A 21,537-nucleotide genomic window follows, 5' to 3' on the forward strand; every position below is an offset into this window, starting at 1 on the left:
TGGTGGGTACTTGATGGTTGGCATGGAGCTGGTGGGCCAAAGGGCCCGTCTCTGTGCTGTCTTACCTCAAACTGCCTCAGTAATGAAGCCCAGATGTTGCAATTAAGTCTGTGGAGAAGAACGGTTGAAGCTTGGAATGTAGCAAAGGCCCCACTCTCATCCATCATCTCCCCTATCCTTCTCCCAGCCTTATCTAGGAAAGGATGTGCCAACATTGGAGACGTTCATGAAAAATATTCCAGGATGAAAGCAACACACACAAAATGCTGGAGGAACTCAGCAGGTCAGGCAGCATCTATGGAAAAGAGTACAGTCGATATTTCGGGCCAAGACCCTTCAGCAGGACTGGAGAAAAAAAGATGAGGAATGGATTTGAAAGATGGGCGAGGGGAAGGAGAAACACAAGGTGACAGAGGAGAAGAGATGAAGCAAAGAGCTGGGAAATTGATTGGCGAAAGAGATACGGGGCTGGAGAAGGGGGAGTACGATAGGAGAGATCAGAAGGCCATCACCTCCCTCTTTCACCAGAGGGAGGTGATGGGCAGGCAAGGAGAGAGAGGAAAAAGGGGATAGGAAATGGTGAAGGGGAGGGACATTACTGGAAGTTCAAGCAGATGATGTTCATGTCATCAGGTTGGAGGTTACCCAGATGGAATATAAGCTGTTGTTTCTCCAACCTAAGTGTGGCCTCATTGCAACAGTACAGGAAGCCATGGATTGACATATCCATCTCTCACCTTATCTCCTTGCCTCCCTCTGGTGCTCCTATGGTGGTAGAGTCTAAGACCAGAGGACACAGATTCAGACTATTGGGACATCCATTCAGAAAGGAGATGGAGGAGGAATTTCCATAGCCAGAGAGTGTTGAATCTGTAGAAATCATTGCCACAGGTGGCTGTGGAGGCCAAGTCATTAGGTATATTTAAGGCAGAGTCTGACAGATTCTTGGTTAGTTAGTGGGTGGAGGGATATGGGGAGAAAGCAGGAGATTGGGGCTGAGAGGGAAATGATCAGCCATGATGAAAGGTGGAGCTGACTTAATGAGCCAAGTGGCCTATATCTTATGGCCTTATGGTTTTAAGCTATCCAGAGGTCCATTCTGTATACAACCCAGGCAAATTCTCTGGATTGCCTTAATATCTGATAGAATTATTTTCAGTGGCATTCCATAATCATGAACCAGTTTTTTGGAAGCACGAGTCCTTGCAGCCTCAAAGGGTGAAATTGGACCTCTGAGATAACGTCTGTCTTTCGATTTGAACACTCTTCATTTTTATTTGGCCTCATACAATTTTGCAATATTGAACTGGAAATCCCCTGGAGAGTGCATTTTAGAAGGCAATCTCATAATTAAGGATCCTTAAAAAGGAAATCATATCGGCTAACTTTTTGAAAGCATGAAAGTTCCCTTCAACATTACTTGAAGAAAAAAAATCAATGTCTATCTTTTCACTTCTGGGGCTTATTTATTTCTTTAGCCAGAGGGTGGTGAACCTGTGGAATTTATTTCCACAGGTGGCTGTGGAGACCAAGTCATTGGTATATTTAACATGCAGCTTGACAGGTTCTTGATTAGTAAGAGTGTTAAATGTCATGGGGAGAAGACAGAAGAATGGGGTTAAGAGGGATAATAAATCAGCCATGATGGAATGGGTGGAATTGCCTAATTCTGCTCTTATGTCAATGGCCTTATAGTTTTATGATCTTATTTATTTATTGAGAGATTCAGCATGGTAGCAGGTCCTTCCAGTTTAACGAGCCCATGCCTTCCAATCACACCTGCAGGATTCAATTCAATTCAGCTTAAATTTAATTGTCATACATGAATACCCATGAATATAGCCTAACAAAGAAGTGTTACTCCAGGGTCAAGGTGCAAAACACAGCACCAACAGCACAAAGCACACACAAGACAGCAAGCACAAATGGTATCACAATCATGCAATAAAAAAAGCCAAAAACTTGTGCTGTCAATCCATAGTCGACGACAACTGAGCCCGTCTCTCGCCAGGCGAACACTCTTTGGAAGTTGACAAAGAATGTGAGGACCTGGAGGAAAACCACACGGTGATGGGGAGAACGTATAAACTCCTTACAGCCAGCAGTAGGAATTGGACCCAGGTTGCTGGCACTTTGATAGTGCTACGCTAAATGCTACATACGGTGCACCCATTGTATCACTCCACCATGAAGTTTCTTCAAGGTATGCCATCTCTGAACATCTCTTTTCTATGGGAGACTTTCTCTCAGTGCCCCCCCCTCTGTAAATCCTGCTGTTCTGCTGCACTCCAGCCATGTTCTCACCCAGGCTCATTACCACAGTCACGTGTCCTTCCTCTGTATTTGTCTTTCCTCTATCTAGCTCCACTTCCACACTTCCCTGTTTGGTTCCAGCCAGGATCACTGTCAACTGCTTCTCTCAGCGGATTTCCTCTTGCAAGTCCAAGCACGCTTTGATACTTGTTACGTGCAGAGGAGGTGACTCTCACCTGTGTTTAAGGTTCTGAGTTTAGATCCCACATCTGATTAAAGATTAGCTTTATTTGTCATTTGTACCTTGAAACATAAAGTGAAATGTGTCAATTTGCATCAGATCACATCTGCCAGGATTGCCAGGACCACAAGTGTTGACACACTTCCCGCGCTAAGATATCATGAGCACAGCTCGCTAAGCCGAACAGTGTATCTTTGGACTACGGGAGGAAACCCAAACACCCGGAGGGAATCCACACAGTCACGGGGGGAATGAACCAACTCCTTTCAGATGGCGGAGGGAATCGAACCCTGATCATACAGCTGGCTGTTGTGAGGTGTTGCACCGACCACTATGCTACTGTGCTGGCCCATGACCACAAAATCCGGCCTTTATCCTCCCTCTTGCTGAAGATCCTGTGGCATTAATGTAGGGAAATCTTGTAAATTCTCTGGCTGCTGAAAGCCGTTTGTCAGATCATGCTGTGCATATCTCAACTTTTGCATTCCCTGTGTCAGATGAGGACTTTGTCACTGAAGAGCTATCAGAAATAACCTGAGAAGTCCCCTATTAATCTACCTTTGAACCCTCAATATGGCCCTCTCCTTCCAGGGCCCTGTGTTACTGACTATATCTCTACAGACATCAATCATAGAGACACTGAGGCATACAACATGGAAGCAGGCCCACTAATCCATCAGCCATCAATTTTTAATAAACCTACATTTGGCATGTCACCAAAGACACTCAAAAAAGTCTGCAGATGTACCATGGAGAGCATTCTGACTAGCTGCGTCACAGTCTGGTATGAAGGGGGGACGGGGCTACTGTACAGGATCGAAATAAGCTGCAGAGAGCTGTAAACTCAGTCAGCTCCATCATGGGCACTAGCTTCCATAGTATCCAGGACTTCTTCAAGGAGTTGTTCTTGTTTCGTATGCCAGGTGTTTTTCTCTTCGCACTTCTAACTGGTTTTTGTCAAGCCACTCCTCCAGCTCGTGGCTGCATCGACTGAATGCGGCAAAGCTGTCTCAGAACTTGGTGAGATGGCATACTTGGACCAGGTGGAGGACATCTTGAGTTGGGGCACCACAGGGGCAAGCTGGGGGTTTGTCAAGGGGCCCCATCAGTGTAGTGTCCGCGCTGTTTTGGCACGTTGATTTCTGAGTCTATTTGCGGAGGTCCAAATAGACCTCCAAGTACCAAATTTCCTGGTAGCTGTAGTAAAGCACAGGAAGAGCGAGTAGGGTTGTCGATTAGATCTCCACTGGGGGGCATGTTGGTGTGCCGTGTTCGTCACGAGAGTTGAGATTTCTCAAGTTGTAGAACGGTTTTCGGGATTTGAGTCAGGAAGTTGGAGGAGCATTTTCGATGAGTTTATGAAATGGAATGTTGTTGGGTGTATTTTGGACACGCTTGTAGAATTTTGCTGAAGCTGCTCTTCTACGGATTTCCGGGGGTGTTATTCCACTCATTGTTGGAATCCATTGGACAGGTTCCTGAGATTATACTCATAGAAATATGGAGCTGTGTATTGATGATGTTTGTGTGAGCACCTCTCTCCCAGGTGGATACACAATATTCGATGACTGAGAAACATAGTGCTAGGCAACCCCATTTGGTTCCTGTTATCTTTCTGATCATGGCTGGCTCCCGAATGGACGGACTCAGGTCAGCCCCTCCCAGGTCACACTTCATCATGAATCAAACCAACTTTTCAATCTTCAAAGAGTGATGCCTCAAAAAGGCGGCATCCATCACTAAGGACCCCCATCACTCAGGTCATGCCTTGTTCTCATTGCTACCATTAGGAAGGAGATACAGAAGCCTGAAGGCACACACTTAATGATTCAGGAACAGCTTCTTCCCCTGTCATCTGATTTCTGAATGGACATTGAACCCATGAAAACTACCTCGCTAATTTTTAATTCTATTTTTGCACTACTTATATAATTTAACTATTTTAAGACAAAGACAACAAATTTCCCAACATATGCTGATGATATTAAACCTGATTCTGATCCTGATTAATCTACTTCAGAACCTTTAACATGACCCTCTCCCTCCGGGGCCCTGTGTTACTGACGATATCTCTACAGACGTCAATCGTAGAGACACGGAGGCATAGAGCATGGAAACATGCCCGTTGACCCATGAATCCACGCCAACCATCAACCACCAATTTTTAATAAACCTACATTAATTCCATTTTTCCTAGTTCCTCCAGTTTGCCCCATTCACCCTATCACCTACACACTAGAGACAATGTGCATGGCGGACGAACATTTTTGAGCTACGGGAGGAAACCGGAGCACCCTAAGGAAGTTCATGCAGACACAGGGAAGGATAAACAGATTTCAACTGGACAGAATTGAACCTGGGTCTCCAGCACTGTGAGACAGTGGCTCCACCAGCAGCACCATTGTGCCGCCTAACCCGCTCACTGAGCTGTGTAACCCCTTTCTCCACTCACATTGACCTCTTTATTTTACTGACTATATCCAGTCTGTCATTAGTTTCCATTGTATCTCAGTAACGCCCCTCCCACAGCTCCCTGTTGCAAGTGCCTCTAGCTCTCCTGATGATAATCGGGCTCCTTCACACTGTCACTCAGTGACCCCTCTCCCCAAAGCCTATTGATGAATGTATCTCAGCCGATGGTAATCCAATTCTCATGTATTGTTGTCACAGTAGACCTTCTCCTCAGCACCCTCTGTAGAATGCAACAAGCATTTGCATATTCAGGGCTTTAATTGCATTGATTTCTGCCAATGCAATATCTTCAATTTAGTATCCAGACAATGAGGGAGAGACACAGAAAGGCAGAGAGCGAGAGAAACAGAGAGAGAGAGAGAGCAGGAGAGAAAAAGGGAAAGAGGGGTGAGGGGGAGATATAGAGATGGATATCTAGATAGATTGATAGAGAATGAGGAAGAGAGACGAAGAGTGAGAAAGAGTGAGGTAGAGACAGAGATAGATATCCAGATAGATATCTAGATAGATTGATGGAGACAGAGGAAGAAAGAGGGTAAGAGTGAGAGTGAGAAAGGATGAGGTAGAGACATAGAGTTATATATCCAGATAGATATCTAGATAGATTGATGGAGAGAAGAGGGGAGAAATAGAGGGAGAGAATGGGAGACTGAGAGGGGGAGAGTTAAAGATAGTTATGTTGATAGATAGAAAAAGGGAGGAAGAAAGAGAAAGACAGAGAGGGAAGAAGCTCTATACAGAAAGGGTCTTTAATCAATAGCTGTTCTGTTGATTTAAGATCTTAGACCTTTAACAATATTTTCTTCTCTCACCAAACTGCTCTCAACACAACTGATAGGTATCTTATGGATAGGGGAATCAAGGGATATGGGGATAAGGCAGGAACCGGGTATTGATAGGAATTGATCAGCCATGATCTCAAAATGGCAGTGCAGGCTCGAAGGGCCGAATGGTCTACTTCTGCACCTATTGTCTATTGTCTATTGTCACATATCTCCCCTCACTGTCCCTGTGTACTTGTAAACAGACTAAATTGGTCACAGGAACTAAAATGAATCTCAAAAGCCTCTTTTTAAAAAGACTTCACTAATTCAAATCAACCTGCAAGAGGCTCATCACAAAAGTGGAACTCTTCACTATTCCAATAAACCGAGCTCATTCAAGTAAATGCACAAAATCTTTTCATTATATTACAGTTGGTTGACCATTTCTTACACCTTCTTGGCTGAATGAAAATGTGCCAAGGGATTTGATCAGCATTTCTGATCTGGCTACTGTTCACGATTGCATTTAATAAAAAAAAAATAGGGACGTATGGCTCATTAAATTGGAAACAGACTTACCATGATTCATTTTATAGGCTGAATGGTTCACTCTGTATTTATCTTCCAGACAATGCTGATTTTTGTACATATATATATATACACATACACACACACAGTGGCCGCTTTATTAGGTAGACCTGTACACCTGCTCGTTAATGCAAATACGCATTGAACAGTGGTATCAAATCAAGTTTAATTATCATTCAAACCATACGTAGATACAGCTGAATGAGACTGTGTTCCTCTGGGGCTAAGGTGCAAAACAAACAACCATTCAAAAATAGCAAGTAACATCGAGTAGAGTAAAGGCATAGATCGCTGAAAGCAGTGACACAGGTAGACAGGGTGTTGAATAAGGTGTTTAGCACACCGGCCTTCATCAGTTAGGGTACTGAATATTAGAGTTCAATGTTTGAAGTTCAAAGTACATTTATGATTAAAGTATTATGCAGTATACAACCCTGAAGTTCGCCTTCGCTACAGGCAGTCATGAACCCATTCAAAGAAAACATCAAACCCCCTGCTCTCCACAAGCAAAAAAATGGCAACAAAAAAAAAACAATGAAAAACATGGAATAGAAAACACAAAAGGCAAACTTCAGTGGAGTTCAGCTCAGTATTTATTACCTGCAGGCTGCCCAATTCAAAAATCACCCAATGGTACTAACAAAAACAAGCAAGCAGAAGCAGAAGTAGAAGTAGAACACATTATAGAAACTGAATTAGAGTCCAAATCTTCAATCCGTGTTGATCAAACCTTGCTCTGGCCCTATCCATCCAAAGCATGAAGGGAGAGAGAAAGATCTCTCGAATGCAAGGACCTTCCCCCGGGAGCAGTGAGCGAGAGAGACCGAGAGACCGCCACCTTCTCCGGCGGCAGCAAGCAAGAGAGGCTGGTAGATGGTGCTGAGGACTTGATCACCTTCCACACCCGCCTTGATGATTTTGATCTTCCTTGATGCTTTAATCAGCAAAAGACGAAGTCGATCCGGCCTAATGAGCCACACCACCCATCAACCCACCTATTTAACTCTAGCCTAATCATGGGACAATTTGCAATGACCAGTTAACCTACCAACCAGTATGTTTTTCGACTGTGGGAGGAAACTGGAGCACCTGGAGGAAACCCACACAGTCACGGGGAGAATGTACAAACTCCTTCCAGGTAGCAGCGGGAATTGAAGCCGGGTTGCCTGTACTGTAAAGTGTTGTGCTAACCACTACAATGCCAGAGCGTGACAGGATCATCAAGCTGTGGGCCCATCTGTTGTGAGCTGGATTGCTGGGGTCACCTGTAAAGACACTGCCCAGAGAAGGCAAGGGCAAGCCACTTCTGTCGAAAAATTTGCCAAGAACAATCATGGTCAAGACCGTGATCATCCATGCCTCACGTCATTCGACACAGAACGTGATTGTGATGTCTGTGAAGAATAAGAGTCTATCCTGCTGTTATGGCTAATACAAGGAAGCAAAATTTTAACGTGATTGGAGGGGGATGTTTGAGGTAAGTTTTTGAAACGGAGAGGGGTGGGTGCATGGAACACACTTTCGGAGGTGACAGTAGCAGCAGATATATTAGGAGCATTTAAGAAATTCTTATTTAGGCACTTGGATAATAGAAAAAATACAGGGCAATGTAGGAGGGAGGGGTTAGATTGATCTTATAGTAGGTTAAAGGACAACACAACATCTTGGGCTGAAGGGTCTGTATTGTGCTGGAATATTCTATGCTCTATGTTATAAGACGCTTGAACAGACCTCGTGCGTTAATGATGAACTTTTGATCTCTCAATCTACCGCATCACAGCCCTTTTGTTCTATTTGTCTACGTGTCATCTTATCGTTGCTACCATCAGGCAAGAGGTTTGGAAACCTGAAGCCTCACACCACGAGGTTGAACAACAGCGACTTCCCTTCAACCATTTGATTCTTGGACTAACTGGCACAACCATAGCTACTACAGTTTAGAAACACGATGATTACTTTGCACAGAAATTATGTTTTTTGTTCTAATTGTGTTCCTTCATACAACTGCGGTTTCTTCTTGTGAATGATAAACACGAGGAAGTCTGCAGATGCTGGAAACCCAGAGCAACATATGAATGCTGGAGGAACTCAGCAGGTCAGGCAGCATCCATAGAAATGAATCAACAGTTGACATTTCGGGCCGAGACCCTTCTTCAGGACTGAGAAGGAAGGGTGAAGACACCAGAATAAAAAGGAGGGAGAAGGAGAAGAAAGAGAGCGAGAAGGTGGTAGGTGAAGCCAAGTGGGTGGGAAAGATAAAGAGTTGGAGAGGAAGGAATCTGACAGGAGAGGAGAACATAGAACATAGAACAATACAGCATAGTATAGGCCCTTCGGCCCACAATGTTGTGCCAACCCTTAAACCCTGCCTCCCATATAACACCCCCACCTTAAATTCCTCCGTATACCTGTCTAGTAGTCTCTTAAATTTCACTAGTGTATCTGCCTCCATCACTAACTCCAGGCAGTGCATTCCATGCACCAACCACTCTCTGAGTAAAAAACCTTCCTCTAATATCCCCCTTGAACTTCCCTCCCCTTACCTTAAAGCCATGTCCTCTTGTACTGAGCAGTGGTGCCCTGGGGAAGAGGTGCTGACTGTCCACTACTCCTCTTAATATCTTGTATACCTCTATCATGTCTCCTCTCATCCTCCTTCTCTCCAGAGAGTAAAGCCCTAGCTCCCTTAATCTCTGATCATAATCCATACTCTCTAAACCAGGCAGCATCCTGGTAAATCTCCTCTGTACCCTTTCCAGTGCTTCCAAATCCTTCCTATAGTGAGGCGACCAGAACTGGACACAGTACTCCCAAGTGTGGCCTAACTAGAGTTTTATAGAGCTGCATCATTACCCTGCGACTCTTAAACTCTATCCCTCGACTTATGAAAGCTAACACTCCATAAGCTTTCTTAACTACCCTATCTACCTGTGAAGCAACTTTCAGGGATCTATGGACACGTACCCTCAGATCCCTCTGCTCCTCCACACTACCAAGTATCCTGCCATTAAGTGGACCAAGAGAAGGGGACGGAGGAGGTGCACCGGGGGAGGTGAAAGGCAGGTGAGAAGAGATAAAAAGCCAGAGTGAGGAGTACAAGAAGAGGGGAGGGGAGGGGAATTTTTTTAACTGCAAGGAGAAATCAGGTTGGAGGCTACCCAGACAGAATATAATGCATTGCTCCTCCACCCTGAGGGTGGCCTCTTCTTGCGAATGATGCTCACCTGATACTATGTGCCTATGATATTGTGGCAAGTGATTTTAAATAAGAAATACATTTCGAGGTAGTGTTACATTTTGCTAGTGTCAGTGGATCAAGCTTCTTATCCCTTGAAGGCACTGTTCCTCCCAAGCTGCACGGCTGCAGAGTAACAGAAATGCTCCCATGCACAAAGCATTTGTTGCCACACAGCTGAAATTTTCTTTTAGGTGTAAGGCGCTCCTTCCCTCCGCTAGCCTGCAGGTCATCCTTGGGCAAGTTGTAGCACACGTTTAGCCTCTTCCCCTGGTTACGGTCATGAGAGCAGGTGGTGGATGTTCGTATAAGCATCTAGTGCATATCACAAGTCCTGGTTATGCGACCACTGACACCAGACAGACAATCTCTGAAGAGTATTGATGTTGGCTGGGGTCACCTGTAAAGACACTGCCCAGAGAAGGCAAGGGCATACCACTTCTGTAGAAAAATTTGCCAAGAACAATCATGGTCAAGACCGTGATCATCCATGCCTCACGTCATTCGACACAGAACATGATTGTGATGTCTGTGAAGAATAAGAATTTCAGATTATATTCTAGGATATTAAATGGAACCTTTGAACCATTGAACCACTATAATATTTTATTAAAGTGCTGAGCAGCTTTCAGGCTATGTAAAAATTTCCTGCTCTGAGCAGTGGTTGATCTGAGTAAGTGTAAAGAAATTAGAGGGAATGTTGTTTGAAGGACTAGCTTCAATTCTACCTTCAATTGATGAGAGAACAAAATATTTTACAATCACTTTCAGCAAAGCAACATAGTGTGTGATCCATCTTCATCTCTTCCTGTGCCTCCCACCATCTCCAGGGCCACTCTTTAATGCATTCCAAATGGATTCAAGTCACAGGCTGAGTGCAATGCATACTCAAAAAGCTTTGGACCCTGAGATTTTCCCAACTGTGGTGATAATAAATCGCGCTTCACTACATACAAGCCCCTGGCCAGACTGTTCCAGTGTCGCTATAACAACCGTATGAAAATAGGAAAAATTTTCCTGCTCATAAAAACATCTTCCCTCTTAAGACAGTAATGTTCAAGAGTGACATCTTCACACTAATCATTGAGCTGAATCTATGGACTCAGTTTCAAGGACTCCACAACTCATTGGAACGTAGAAGAGTGAGAGGAAATTTAATAGAGATATACAAAGTTATGTCATAGATAGGGTAAATGCAAGCAGGCTTTTTCCACTGAGGTTGGGTGGGACTATAACTAGAGGTCATGAGTTAAGGCTGAAAGGTGAAAAGTTTAAGGGGAACATGAGGGTAAACTTCTTCACTCTGAGGGTTGTGAGAGTGTGGAACGAGCTGCCAGTGCAAGCAAAGCACACGTGCTCAATTTCAACGTTTAAGAGAAGTTTAGATAGGTACATGGATGGGCAGGGAATGCAGGGCTATGGTCCAACTGCAGGTTGATGGGAGTAGGCAGTTTAAACAGTTCGGCATGGACCAGATGGGCTGATGGGCCTGTTTCTATTCTATACTTTTCTATGACTCATGTTCTCAGTATTATTTATTTAATCATTAATTATTATTTATTATTATTTTTATCAGCATTATCAACAATCCCTCTCATCCATCCAACCAACTCTTTGACAAACCCCGCCCCACCACCATCAGGAAGGAGATACTGTAGCATTAGAACAAGGACTGTTATGAAGGGAAAAAGCTTCTTCAACCAGGCCATGAGACTACTGAACTCCCTGCCAACACCCAGGCCATGTTCTCTTCTCACTGCTGCCAACAGGAAGGAGTACAGGTACCTCAGAACCCACACCATCAGGCTCAGGAACAGTTATTACCTCTCAACCTGGCTCCTGAACCAGAGAGGATAAATTCACTCACTGGCATCCCATCTGATTCTACAACCTATGAACCCACTTTACAACTCATGCTCTCAATATTAGTTATTACTTATTTATATGTTATTAATATTTAGGTTTTTTTCGTATTTGAACAATTTGTTGTCTTTTCCACTGGTTGTTCATCCATCTTTGTTCATGTGTAGTTTCTTCCATTGATTCTGTTGTGTTTCTTTGTATTTATTGTGAGTCAGCGAGTTGATTGTTATGTCTCCCGTCTCACTGTGAAATGGAGACATCACTTTTCCCTTATTACAGAGAGAGAGAGAGAGAGAGAGAGAGAGCTTGCGGTATGAAGAATTACTGGGTAAATGAGTAGTCTTGCGGGCACTGCAAGTTTGAGTCTATTTTGATGCTTTGCTGTACACTTGAGTGCTCGGTGGGGGGCACCAATGCTTTATTGCTGGTGGGGGGGTCATTGCTTTGCTGCTGCTTGTGCCTGGAAAGGGGATCGGGGGGGGGGGGGGCTTTGGGGTTCTAACATTTTATTGTCATTCATTCTTTGGGGCTGTTTTCGTGGATGTTTGCCAAGAAAAAGAATTTCAGGATGTATACTGTATACGTTTCTCTGATGTTAAATGTACCTATTGAATGCCCAGAAGAAAATTAATCTCAGGGCAGCATATGGTGATGTATATTAACTTTGATAATAAAGTTACCTTGAACTTCAAAACGGACAAAACACATTGAAAATTCTGCTCATGCATAGGTTCATCTATGCCGTGCACACTTCCTCTGAATTGAAATACCCTCCATCGTCACTGCTGTACCATTCCATGGTCCGTGAGTTCTAATGCAATCAATCACCGTATCCCTCACTCCTCACAAAGATAGACCACACTGTTTGAGAAAGACAAAGAGATTCTTACCCGCATGAAGCTTGGGAAGTTTAGGCCGTAGTAACCAATTGCAAAGTAGTCTGGCTTGGGCCTCAGAACCTGCATGATGTTCTCATAGAATTTGGCTTGGCGTTGCTGCAAAATTCAAAGCAGAGGGCGATTAGAGGCTGACAAGAAATGTACCACGTCCTTCCAATTTGTCATTAGTGCTCTTCTCTCAGCCAGTTTGGTTGCCATTCTGTTCCATGGCTGCTGGACGCTCTCTGCCACTGAACAGCTGTAGTCTGTCTGTAGCGGCCATCCTAAGCTCTCAGCATGCTCTGCAATTCCCCTTCGCATCCCCACACTGTCCTGTCAATGCAGAGCCTCCTCCACTGCCAAGGTAGAGGAACAGTAACTCCTTTCCCAACTGGCCTGCCTGCAGCCCAGTGTTTGAACGGCGAATTTTACAAATTACAGGTAACCCTCACCTGCTTGCTTTTTGCTCCTCACCCCTCACTCTCACTTTTGCCCTCCTGCTATTGACCCCTTTTCCATACTTTCCTTCCAGAACCGCGCATCACCCATTTTTGTAACCGCACCTCCTCCCCACCTCCATCCACCTATTGGCTTTTCCCCCGTCTCTGGTTAGCAATGCCACTCCCCACCTCTCTCCCCGGCCCTTTTGAAACATCTAAACCCCAGAACACCCAGCAGCAGTTCCTGTCCTTGTGACTGCCAAGTCTCTGTCATGGCTGCAACGCTGTAGTTTCCATACTCATCCGTCCTCTACACCTGATACTTCTTGTAGTGAAATAGTGGCCAGAATACAGAAGGAACACTGTGCTAGAGGTGGTGGGAGAGACAGATATATTAGGGGCATTTAACAGACACATAGAGGATAGAAAACTGGAGGGCTACGTAGGAGGGAAAGTTTAGATAGAGTAGTTTAAAAGATCAGCGCAACATTCTGGGCTGAATGTGCTGTGATGTTCCTGGTCCTAAGTTCGCTTCTGCAGGAACAGTGATTCAGCATTCAAGATTCAAGACTGTTTACTGTCATTTCCAATACACAAGTGTAAAGGAGAATTAAATAATTCTCAGTCTGAATCTGATGCAGCATAAAAACACACAGTAAGATAAAGAATACCATAATAAAAAGACACAACAAATATAAATACATAATATACTTAGATGTACATAAAGTGAGGCTGGGTACAGTAGTGTCTGCACTTAAGGTGATTCTGACAAGAGATGATAAAGTAATGGACAGGTGGGTTAGTGGGTGGGTGTTGATCAGTCTACTGTAACTGTTCTTGAGTCTGGTGATTTTGGCATGGATGCCATGTAGCCTCCTCCCTAGTGGGAGTGGGGCAAACAGCCCATGAGCAGGGTGGGTGGGATCCTTTATAATCCTTTGTGTTGTTAAGAAGGCATATGGTGTGTTGGCATTCATCAACCATGGAACTGAGTTCAAGAGCCTGGAGGTAATGTTACAGCTCTGTAAGACCTTGGTCAGACCCCAGGGGGTACTGTGTTCATTTCTGGTCACCTCACTACAGGAAGGATGTGGAAACTACAGAAAGAGTGCGGAGGAGATTTATACCGATGTTGCCAAAATTGCACAGCGTGCCTTATGAGGATAGGTTGAGTGAACTCGGCCTTTTCTCCTTGGAGCGACGGAGGATGAGAGGTGACCTGATAGAGGCGTATAAGATGATGAGAGTATTGATCGTGCGGAAAGTCAGATCACCAGGGCTGAAAGGGCTAACACGAGGGGGCATAGTTTTAAGGTGCTTGGAAATAGGTACAAGGGAGATGTCAGAGGTTAATTTTTTACAAGGAGTGGCAGGTGCTTGGAGTCCACTGTCTGTGATGGTGGTAGAGGCGGATACAATAGGGTCTTTTAAGAGACTCATAGATAGATACATGGAGCTTAGAAAAATAGAGGTGTATGCACTCAGGAAATTCGAGGCAGTTTCTAGAGTATGCTACACGGTCAGCATAACGTTGTGGGCCGAAGGGCCTGTAATGTGCTGTAGATGTCTAAGTTCTACGTTCTATGATATTTATGGCTTGTTGCTGGCAGCTTTCTTGATGACAGGTAGGCTAAGGCCAGTGACACGTTGGACAGTTTCGACTCCCCGTTGAATCTGAACCAGCGTTAAGCTCCTTGAAGTGAAAAGCCAAACATTTCTTCCGCTAACCTTACAACTACTTCAAAAGCTCGTCGCTGCCCGCTGCCCCATCAGTCACACTCCCTCTGTGGATCAGAGAAGAGCCTGTGGAAAGGAGAAGCCTAATCGTCTGAATGCAATATGGGCTTCATCATTCATCATTAGCTTATCAAAATCACTGCCAGCTTGAATTTACTCACCAGGGTCTTGCTCAGCAGCCCGTAATCAAAGACCTCCATTTCGTACTGCTCAGCCAGCTCCTTGCAGAGATGAATGGCTTCTTCCCACATCTGCTCGCAGCAAGGGGTGAATAATTAGCCCATCACATTGAACTACATCATCTGTGCTACATTATCGACTCAGTACAATGCATTCTTTTCAAAGGGGCTTTTACTTATTTACTTCCTGTCCCCTACATCGGTAGTGAGGGGCATTCACACCATGACAGTATCACCTCAAAGACCTCATTGCAACCAATGGAATGTTGGAAGTCCTCGATAGAATGGATGTGGAGAGTATGTTTCCTCTGGTGGTGGAATCTAAGATCAGGGGACACAGCCTCAGAATCGAGGGCCGTCCTTTTAGTACAGAGATAAGGAGGAATTTCTTTAGCCAGAAAATGGTGAATCTGTGGAGTTTATCACCACAGGTTAAGTCTTTACGTATATTTAAGGCAGAGGTTGATAGATTCATGATTAGGCTGGGCATGAAGGGATACTGGGAGAAGGCAGGAGACTGAGGCTAAAAGCAAAAATGGAGCAGCCATGATGAAATGGTGGAGCAGAATTGATGGGCCAAATGGCCTAATTCTGCTCCTATATCTTATGGTCTTAGGAACAGCAGGTAACCCAGGAGTGTGGCAGAACAGCGGGATCTGGGAATACAGATTTGTAATTCCTTCAATGTGGACTCACAGGTAGACAGGTTTGTTAAAAGAGCAGTTGGCACATTGGCCTTTGTAAATCTGAGGACAGGACTGGCTGGTGGTGTAGTCAGCACCAGACTTTGGGGCGAATGGTCCTGAGTTCAAATTCGACTGGCTCCTTGCACGCTGTCCATCTACGCTGGATTGAGCGTCAAGCTAGCAACTCAGCCTGGTGCAAGACAGTCAAATGCTATGGAAACGGCTAAAATGCCGTCCGATGCGCCAGAAGGCGAATAGGAACGACAACAACAACTGAGAACAGGAGTTGGGATCGGTTGTATAAGATGTTGGTGAGGTCAAATTTTGGAGTATTATATGCAGTTCTGGCCACCTGCCTACAGGAAAGATATCAATAAGATTGAAAGTGTGCAGAGAAAATTCACAAGGACGTTGCCAGGGCTTGAGGACCTGAGTTACAGGGAAAGGTTGAATAGGTTAGGACTTTATTCTCTAAAGGGTAGGAGAATCAGGGAAGATTTGATGGAACTATGCTGTATTATGAGGGGTGCAGATACAGGTGGGGTAAATGCAAGCAGGGCTTTCCACTGAAGTTGGGTGGGACTAGAGGTCGTAAGTTAAAAGTGAAAGGTGAAATATTTATGGTGAACCTGAGGTGAAACTTCACTCAGAGCGTGGTGAAAGTGTGAAATGAACTGCCAATAGAAGTAGTGGATGCGGGTTTAATTGCAACATTTAAGAGAATTTTGGATACGTACATGGACGGAGGGGTGTATAGGACTATGGTCCAGGCGCAGGTACATGGGACCAGACAGAACAATAGTTTGGCATGGACTAGATGGGCCGAAGGGCTTGTTTCTGTGCTGCAGAGCTCTATGACTATGATGCAGATTAGTATAGAATCAGGGGGCAGGTCAGACTGGATGGACTGAAGTGCCACTAAGGACAAGGTGATCAGGTGAGTGCAAACACCACTGTTCTCAGGTTCCTATCTAAGTCATCCGAAGATTGAAGATTAGCTTTATTTGCCACTGGTACATTGAAGCATGCAGTGAAATGCATTGCTTGCGTCACTGACCGATACAGTTTGAGGTGTGCAGGGGCAGCCCACAAATGTCCACAAGACCACAAAACCAGAAGACATTGGAGCAGAATTAGGCCATTTGGACTATCGAGACTGCTCCGCCATTCCATCATGGCAGATTTATCATCCCTGCTTCCGGCAACAAGATAGCAGGCCTAGAGCTTAGCAACACTAACTGTAGAATGTGGGATGACCCTGGTGCACCCGGAAGAAACCCATACGGTCACAGGGAGAATGTACAAACTCCTTACAGACAGCGGCAGGAACCAAACCCTGATCTTACAGCACTTAGTGTCATGATGTGGAAATTATTGTCAGTTCTTCACTGTCTCTGGGTCTGTGGAACCCCCCCCCGTCTGATGGACAGTTGGAACATCTTCACTAGAAGGACCACAGTGGTTCAGGAAGTCTGTTCACCTTCACCTTCTCAAGGGCAATCAGGGATGAAAACACATGCCCCAGCAAATGATAAAATAAAAGCAAGTATTTTACAATTTGTAATTTTCACTGAATGAGAAAGAAAGGGACGACACTAATTAAACAAATTAATTCCTTTAGCAGCTCCTACAATGTAGAGGGTTAATGTCCAAGACCAACACACATAAAATGCTGGAGGAACTCAGCAGGCCAGGCAGCAGCTATGGAACTGAATAAACAGTCGACGTTTTGGGCTGAGACCCTTCTCCAGGACTGGAAAGAAAGGGGGAAGACGCCAGAATAAGAAGTTGGGGGAGGGGCAGGAGGATAGCTAGAAGGTGGTGGGTGAAGCCAGGGTGGGAAGGTAAAGGGCTGGAGAAGAAGGAATCTGACAGGAGAGGAGAGTGGGGACCATGGAAGAAAAGGAAGGTGGAAGGGCACCAGGGAGAGGTGATAGGCAGATGAGGCCAGAGTGAGAAACAGAAGAAGAGGGAATGGGGAGGGGAAGAAATTCTGGAAGGAGAAATCAGGTTTTCAAGTTGGAGGCTACCTAGATGGAATATGAAGTGTTGCTCCTCCACCCTGAGAGTGGCCTCATTGTGTGCTGCCATGTCAAAACGGGAATGGGGTCAGGAATTAAAATTGTGGACCTCTGAGAAATTCTGCTTATTGTGGATCGAGCAGAATTACTTGACAATGTGGTCCCCCAGTTTACGTTGGGTCTCACTGAAGAAGAGGAGGTTGCATCAGGAGTAGTGGACACAATAGAGGACCTCACCCCGAAGCACAGCTTGGGGCCCTGAATGGGGGTGAGGGAGGTGGTGAATTGGCATGTGTAGCATTTCTACCTCTTGCAGGGTTACGTGCCAGGAGGAAGATTAATAGGGAGAGACGAATGGATGAGGGAGTCACTGAGGGAGTGATCGCTGATGAAAGTGGAGACTGGAGGTTAGGAAAAAATGTGCTTGGTGGTAAGATCTCGCTGAAGACAGCGGAAGTTGTGGAGAATGATGTGTGGATGTGGAGGCTCATCGGCCGGTAGGTAAGGACAGAAGGACAAGAGGAAATCTATCATGTTAAGATGGCGTGAAGATGAGGTGACTGTGGGTATCAGTGAAATGGAGGAGATGTGGGTGAGGGAAAAATCAATGGTAGGGGAAGGGAAATCCGTTCTTTGAAGAAGGAAGACGTCTCAGATGTCCTGGAAAGAAAAGTCTCATCCTGTGAACAGATGCAGCAGTGATGAAGGAACTGAGAAAAGGGAATAGCACTTTTACAGGAGACATGGTGAGAAGAAAGATAGTCAAGATAGCTGTGAGAATCAGTAGGTTTATAAAAAATGTTGGCAGACAGTTTGTCACCAGAGATAGAGACAGAGAGATAGGGGAGAAATGGACTAAGTGAATTTGACGGCAGGTTGGAGGCTGGAGGCAAAGTTGATAAAATTGATGAGCTAATGTCTGAGGGTCCGGGGCCACGATCTGGAGGTTGGAAGCCCGGAGGTGACCCGTCCTGGGGTTGAAGGCCAGTCGGCGTGTGGGTGGAGGGTGAGAAAGGGTTTGTGCCAAGGTGAGGCCACCCCCATGGTGGAAGAGTAACACTTTATATTCTGTCAGTGTACCTTCCAACCTGACTGTATGAATGTCAACTTCTCCTTCTGGAAGACAAATTCTACCACCCCCCTCCTTTTACTTCTTCTCACCTGCCTATCACTCCCCCCTCCTCCTTCCCTTTCTCCTGTGGTCCACTCTCCTCTCCTCTCAGATTCTGCTCCAGCCCTTTCCCACCCACCTGGCTTCACCTAAAACCTTCCATCTTGCTTCTTTCCCCTCCCACCAACAGTTTCTTCTGGCACCTACCGCCTTCCTTCTCAGTCCTAATGAAGGGTCTCAGCCCGAAATGCTGACTATTTACTCATCTCCACAGATGCTACCTGACCAGCTGAGTTGCTCCAGCATTTTGGGTGTGTTGCTTTGAGAAAGGGTTTCTTTTGGTTTTGTTACGTGTTGCATGTTGGTCTGCATGTTGTTCTGCTGAACTTTGTGGGCATGCTCCGTTGGCACTCGCGGACTTCCTCCAACAGATCCTCAGCTTGCGTTGGTTGTTAACGCAAATAATGTACAGATTTCACTGTATGTTTTGACTTACATGTGATTTGTAAACAAATTTAAATCTAAACCTTTAAGGAGTTTTTGGGAACTAAATATGGAAATTTATAGGCTTAAGCACTGAGCTCTTTCCAATGACTATTTTGCTGCTACTTCCTTCGAGGTGAATGCTTCTGTTATTTATCCTGCTGTTGACAACTGTTTCTTGTATTCTAATAACCTATATCATCAGTCAATGTGATCCACACACACAAACATGGTTGATTAGACCATAAGATATAGGAGCAGAATTAGGCCATTCAGCCCACTGAGTCTGCTCTGCCATTCCATCATCGCTGATCCCGGATCCCACTCAACCCCATAGAACTACTTTCTCACCATATCCTTTGATGTCCTGACCGATCAAGAAGCTATCAATTTCCACTTTAAATATACCCATGGACTTGACCTCCACTGCAATCTGTGGCTGAGCATTCCACAAATTCACTACTCTCTGGCTAAGAAAATTCCGCCTTACCTCTGTTCCAAAAGGTTCCCCCCCCCCATTTCTGAGGCTATGCCATCTAGTTTCAGATACCCTCGCCATAGGACACAACCTCTCCACGTCCACCTTATCTAGTCCTTTCAACATTCTGTAGGTTTAAGTATGATTCTCCTGCAGTCTTCTGAATTCCAGTGAGTACAGGCTCAAAACTGTCAAACACTCCTCATATGTTAGCCCCTTCATTCCCAGAATCATCCTCGTGAACCATCTCTGGACTCTCTCCAATGACACACATCCTTTCTGAGATATGGGGCCCGAAACTGTTGACAATACTCCAAGTGCAGCCTGACTAGTGCTTTATAAAGGCTCAGAATTATCTCTTTGCTTTTACATTCTATTCCCCTTGAAATTAATGCCAACATTGCATTTGCCTTCTTTACCACAGACTCAACCTGTAGATTAACTTTCTTGGAGTCTTGCACGAAGACTCCTAAGCCCCTCTGCATCTCTGATGTTTGAATTTCCTCCCCATTTACAGAATAGACCACACTATTGTTCCTTTTACCAAAATGCATTATCATACATTTCCCAACACTGCATACCATCTGCCACATTTTTGCCCATTCTTCCAATTTGTCAAAGTCCTGCTGCAATCGTATTGCTTCCACAGCACTACCTACCCCTCCACCTATCTTCATATCATCTGCAAGCTTTGCCACAAAGCCATCAATTCAAATATCTAAATCATTGACAAACGATGTGAAAAGTAACGGTCACAATACTGACCCCTGAGGAACACCACTAGTTACTGGCAGCCAACCAGAAGAGGTCCCCTTTTTTACCACTCACTGCCTCCTGCCTGTCGGCCATTCCACTATCCATGCCAGTATCTTTCCTGTAACACCATAGGAGCTTATCTTGTTAATCAGCCTTATGTGAGACACCACTACGCCAAACCTCCTCCTATAGTATGATAACATGGACTCCTGACTCATAATCTACCTTGTTATGACCTTGCATCTTATTGTCTGTCTGCACTTCACTTTCTCTGTTTAACTTGTACTACCTCAATGCACTGTTGTATTGGATAGCATGTAAAACAGTGTTCACTGTACCCCAGTACGTGTGACAATACTAATTTATTAATTTACCCGTTCACCTAGCACCCCGATCTATCCATCACTCTCACACCCGCTCCCCACCTGCCACTGGTTCCCTTTTGCACCTCTCTTTTTTCTGTCCATGCTCCACCATCCTCTCCCATTGGATACCATCATCCCTTTGTCACTTCCACCCGTCACCAGCTCTTGTTCCACCCCTTCCCTCCACCACCTCGCTATACTGAACACCTCCCCTTTACCTTTCAGTCCAATAGAAGGGTCTCAACCTGAAATATCAACTGCTTATTCCCTTCCATAGATGCTGCCTATTCAGCTGAATTCCTCGAGCATCAATATAGTTTTGTTTTAGAGCAAGTGGCTAACTTTTATCTGCACCTTTATGAAGATAATCTTTACTTTCAACAGCATTCCACTGTTGATTTTAACTGGACTACATCTTCTTCAGAAACTTTGATGGGATTTGAATTCAGAGTTCTGGATCAATAGCTTTGAATTCTGATTTCCAGCCCATCAACTTCACATCTGTTATTATACCCTTTGACAGTGGAGTAGTTTGCTATGTGTAAATTAACTGTTGGCTATATCACATTTGAAACTATCATCCCTTCCTTTCTCTTCACCTGCCCATCAGCTCCCTTTAGTATCCCTTCTACTTCCCTTCTGGTCCACTCTCCTCTCCGAATAGATTCCTTCTTCTTCACTCCTTTGCCTCTTTCACTTATCACATCCCAGTGTCTCACTTCATTCCTCCTCACCTTCCCACCTAGTCTCAACTATCACCTGATGTTTCAGGCCGAGACCCTTCATCAAGACAGCAAAGTTGGCAGGTGAGGAGAAGGTGGGTGGATGGGGGAGAGGAAGCGAAGTGCGAAGGTGGAAGATGATACTTCTACTCCTCGCCCTCCCCACACCTTCTTAATCTGGCTTCTTCCCCTTTCCCTCCCAGCCCCTCTGGTGCCCCTCCTCCATGCCCTTCTCTCACAATCCATTCTCCTCTCCTATCAGATT

At 45.0% G+C, this 21,537-nt stretch overlaps 1 protein-coding gene across 1 annotated transcript in view; it reads right to left on the reverse strand.

Moving 5' to 3' along the window:
• The window catches only part of LOC140726138 (dedicator of cytokinesis protein 2-like), a 1,234,790-nt gene that overhangs the window by 78,118 nt on the left and 1,135,135 nt on the right, over positions 1 to 21,537 (reverse strand). The window contains exons 39-40 of the mRNA XM_073042110.1: positions 14,633 to 14,722; positions 12,307 to 12,411 (exon numbers count right to left, since the gene is read on the reverse strand). Of these exons, the coding sequence (XP_072898211.1) occupies positions 12,307 to 12,411; positions 14,633 to 14,722 (195 nt within the window). The remainder of the gene's footprint in view (positions 1 to 12,306; positions 12,412 to 14,632; positions 14,723 to 21,537) is intronic.

The sequence above is a fragment of the Hemitrygon akajei genome, chromosome 4 (genome assembly GCF_048418815.1).
Source record: "Hemitrygon akajei chromosome 4, sHemAka1.3, whole genome shotgun sequence".
In the NCBI taxonomy this organism is placed as follows: domain Eukaryota; kingdom Metazoa; phylum Chordata; class Chondrichthyes; order Myliobatiformes; family Dasyatidae; genus Hemitrygon; species Hemitrygon akajei.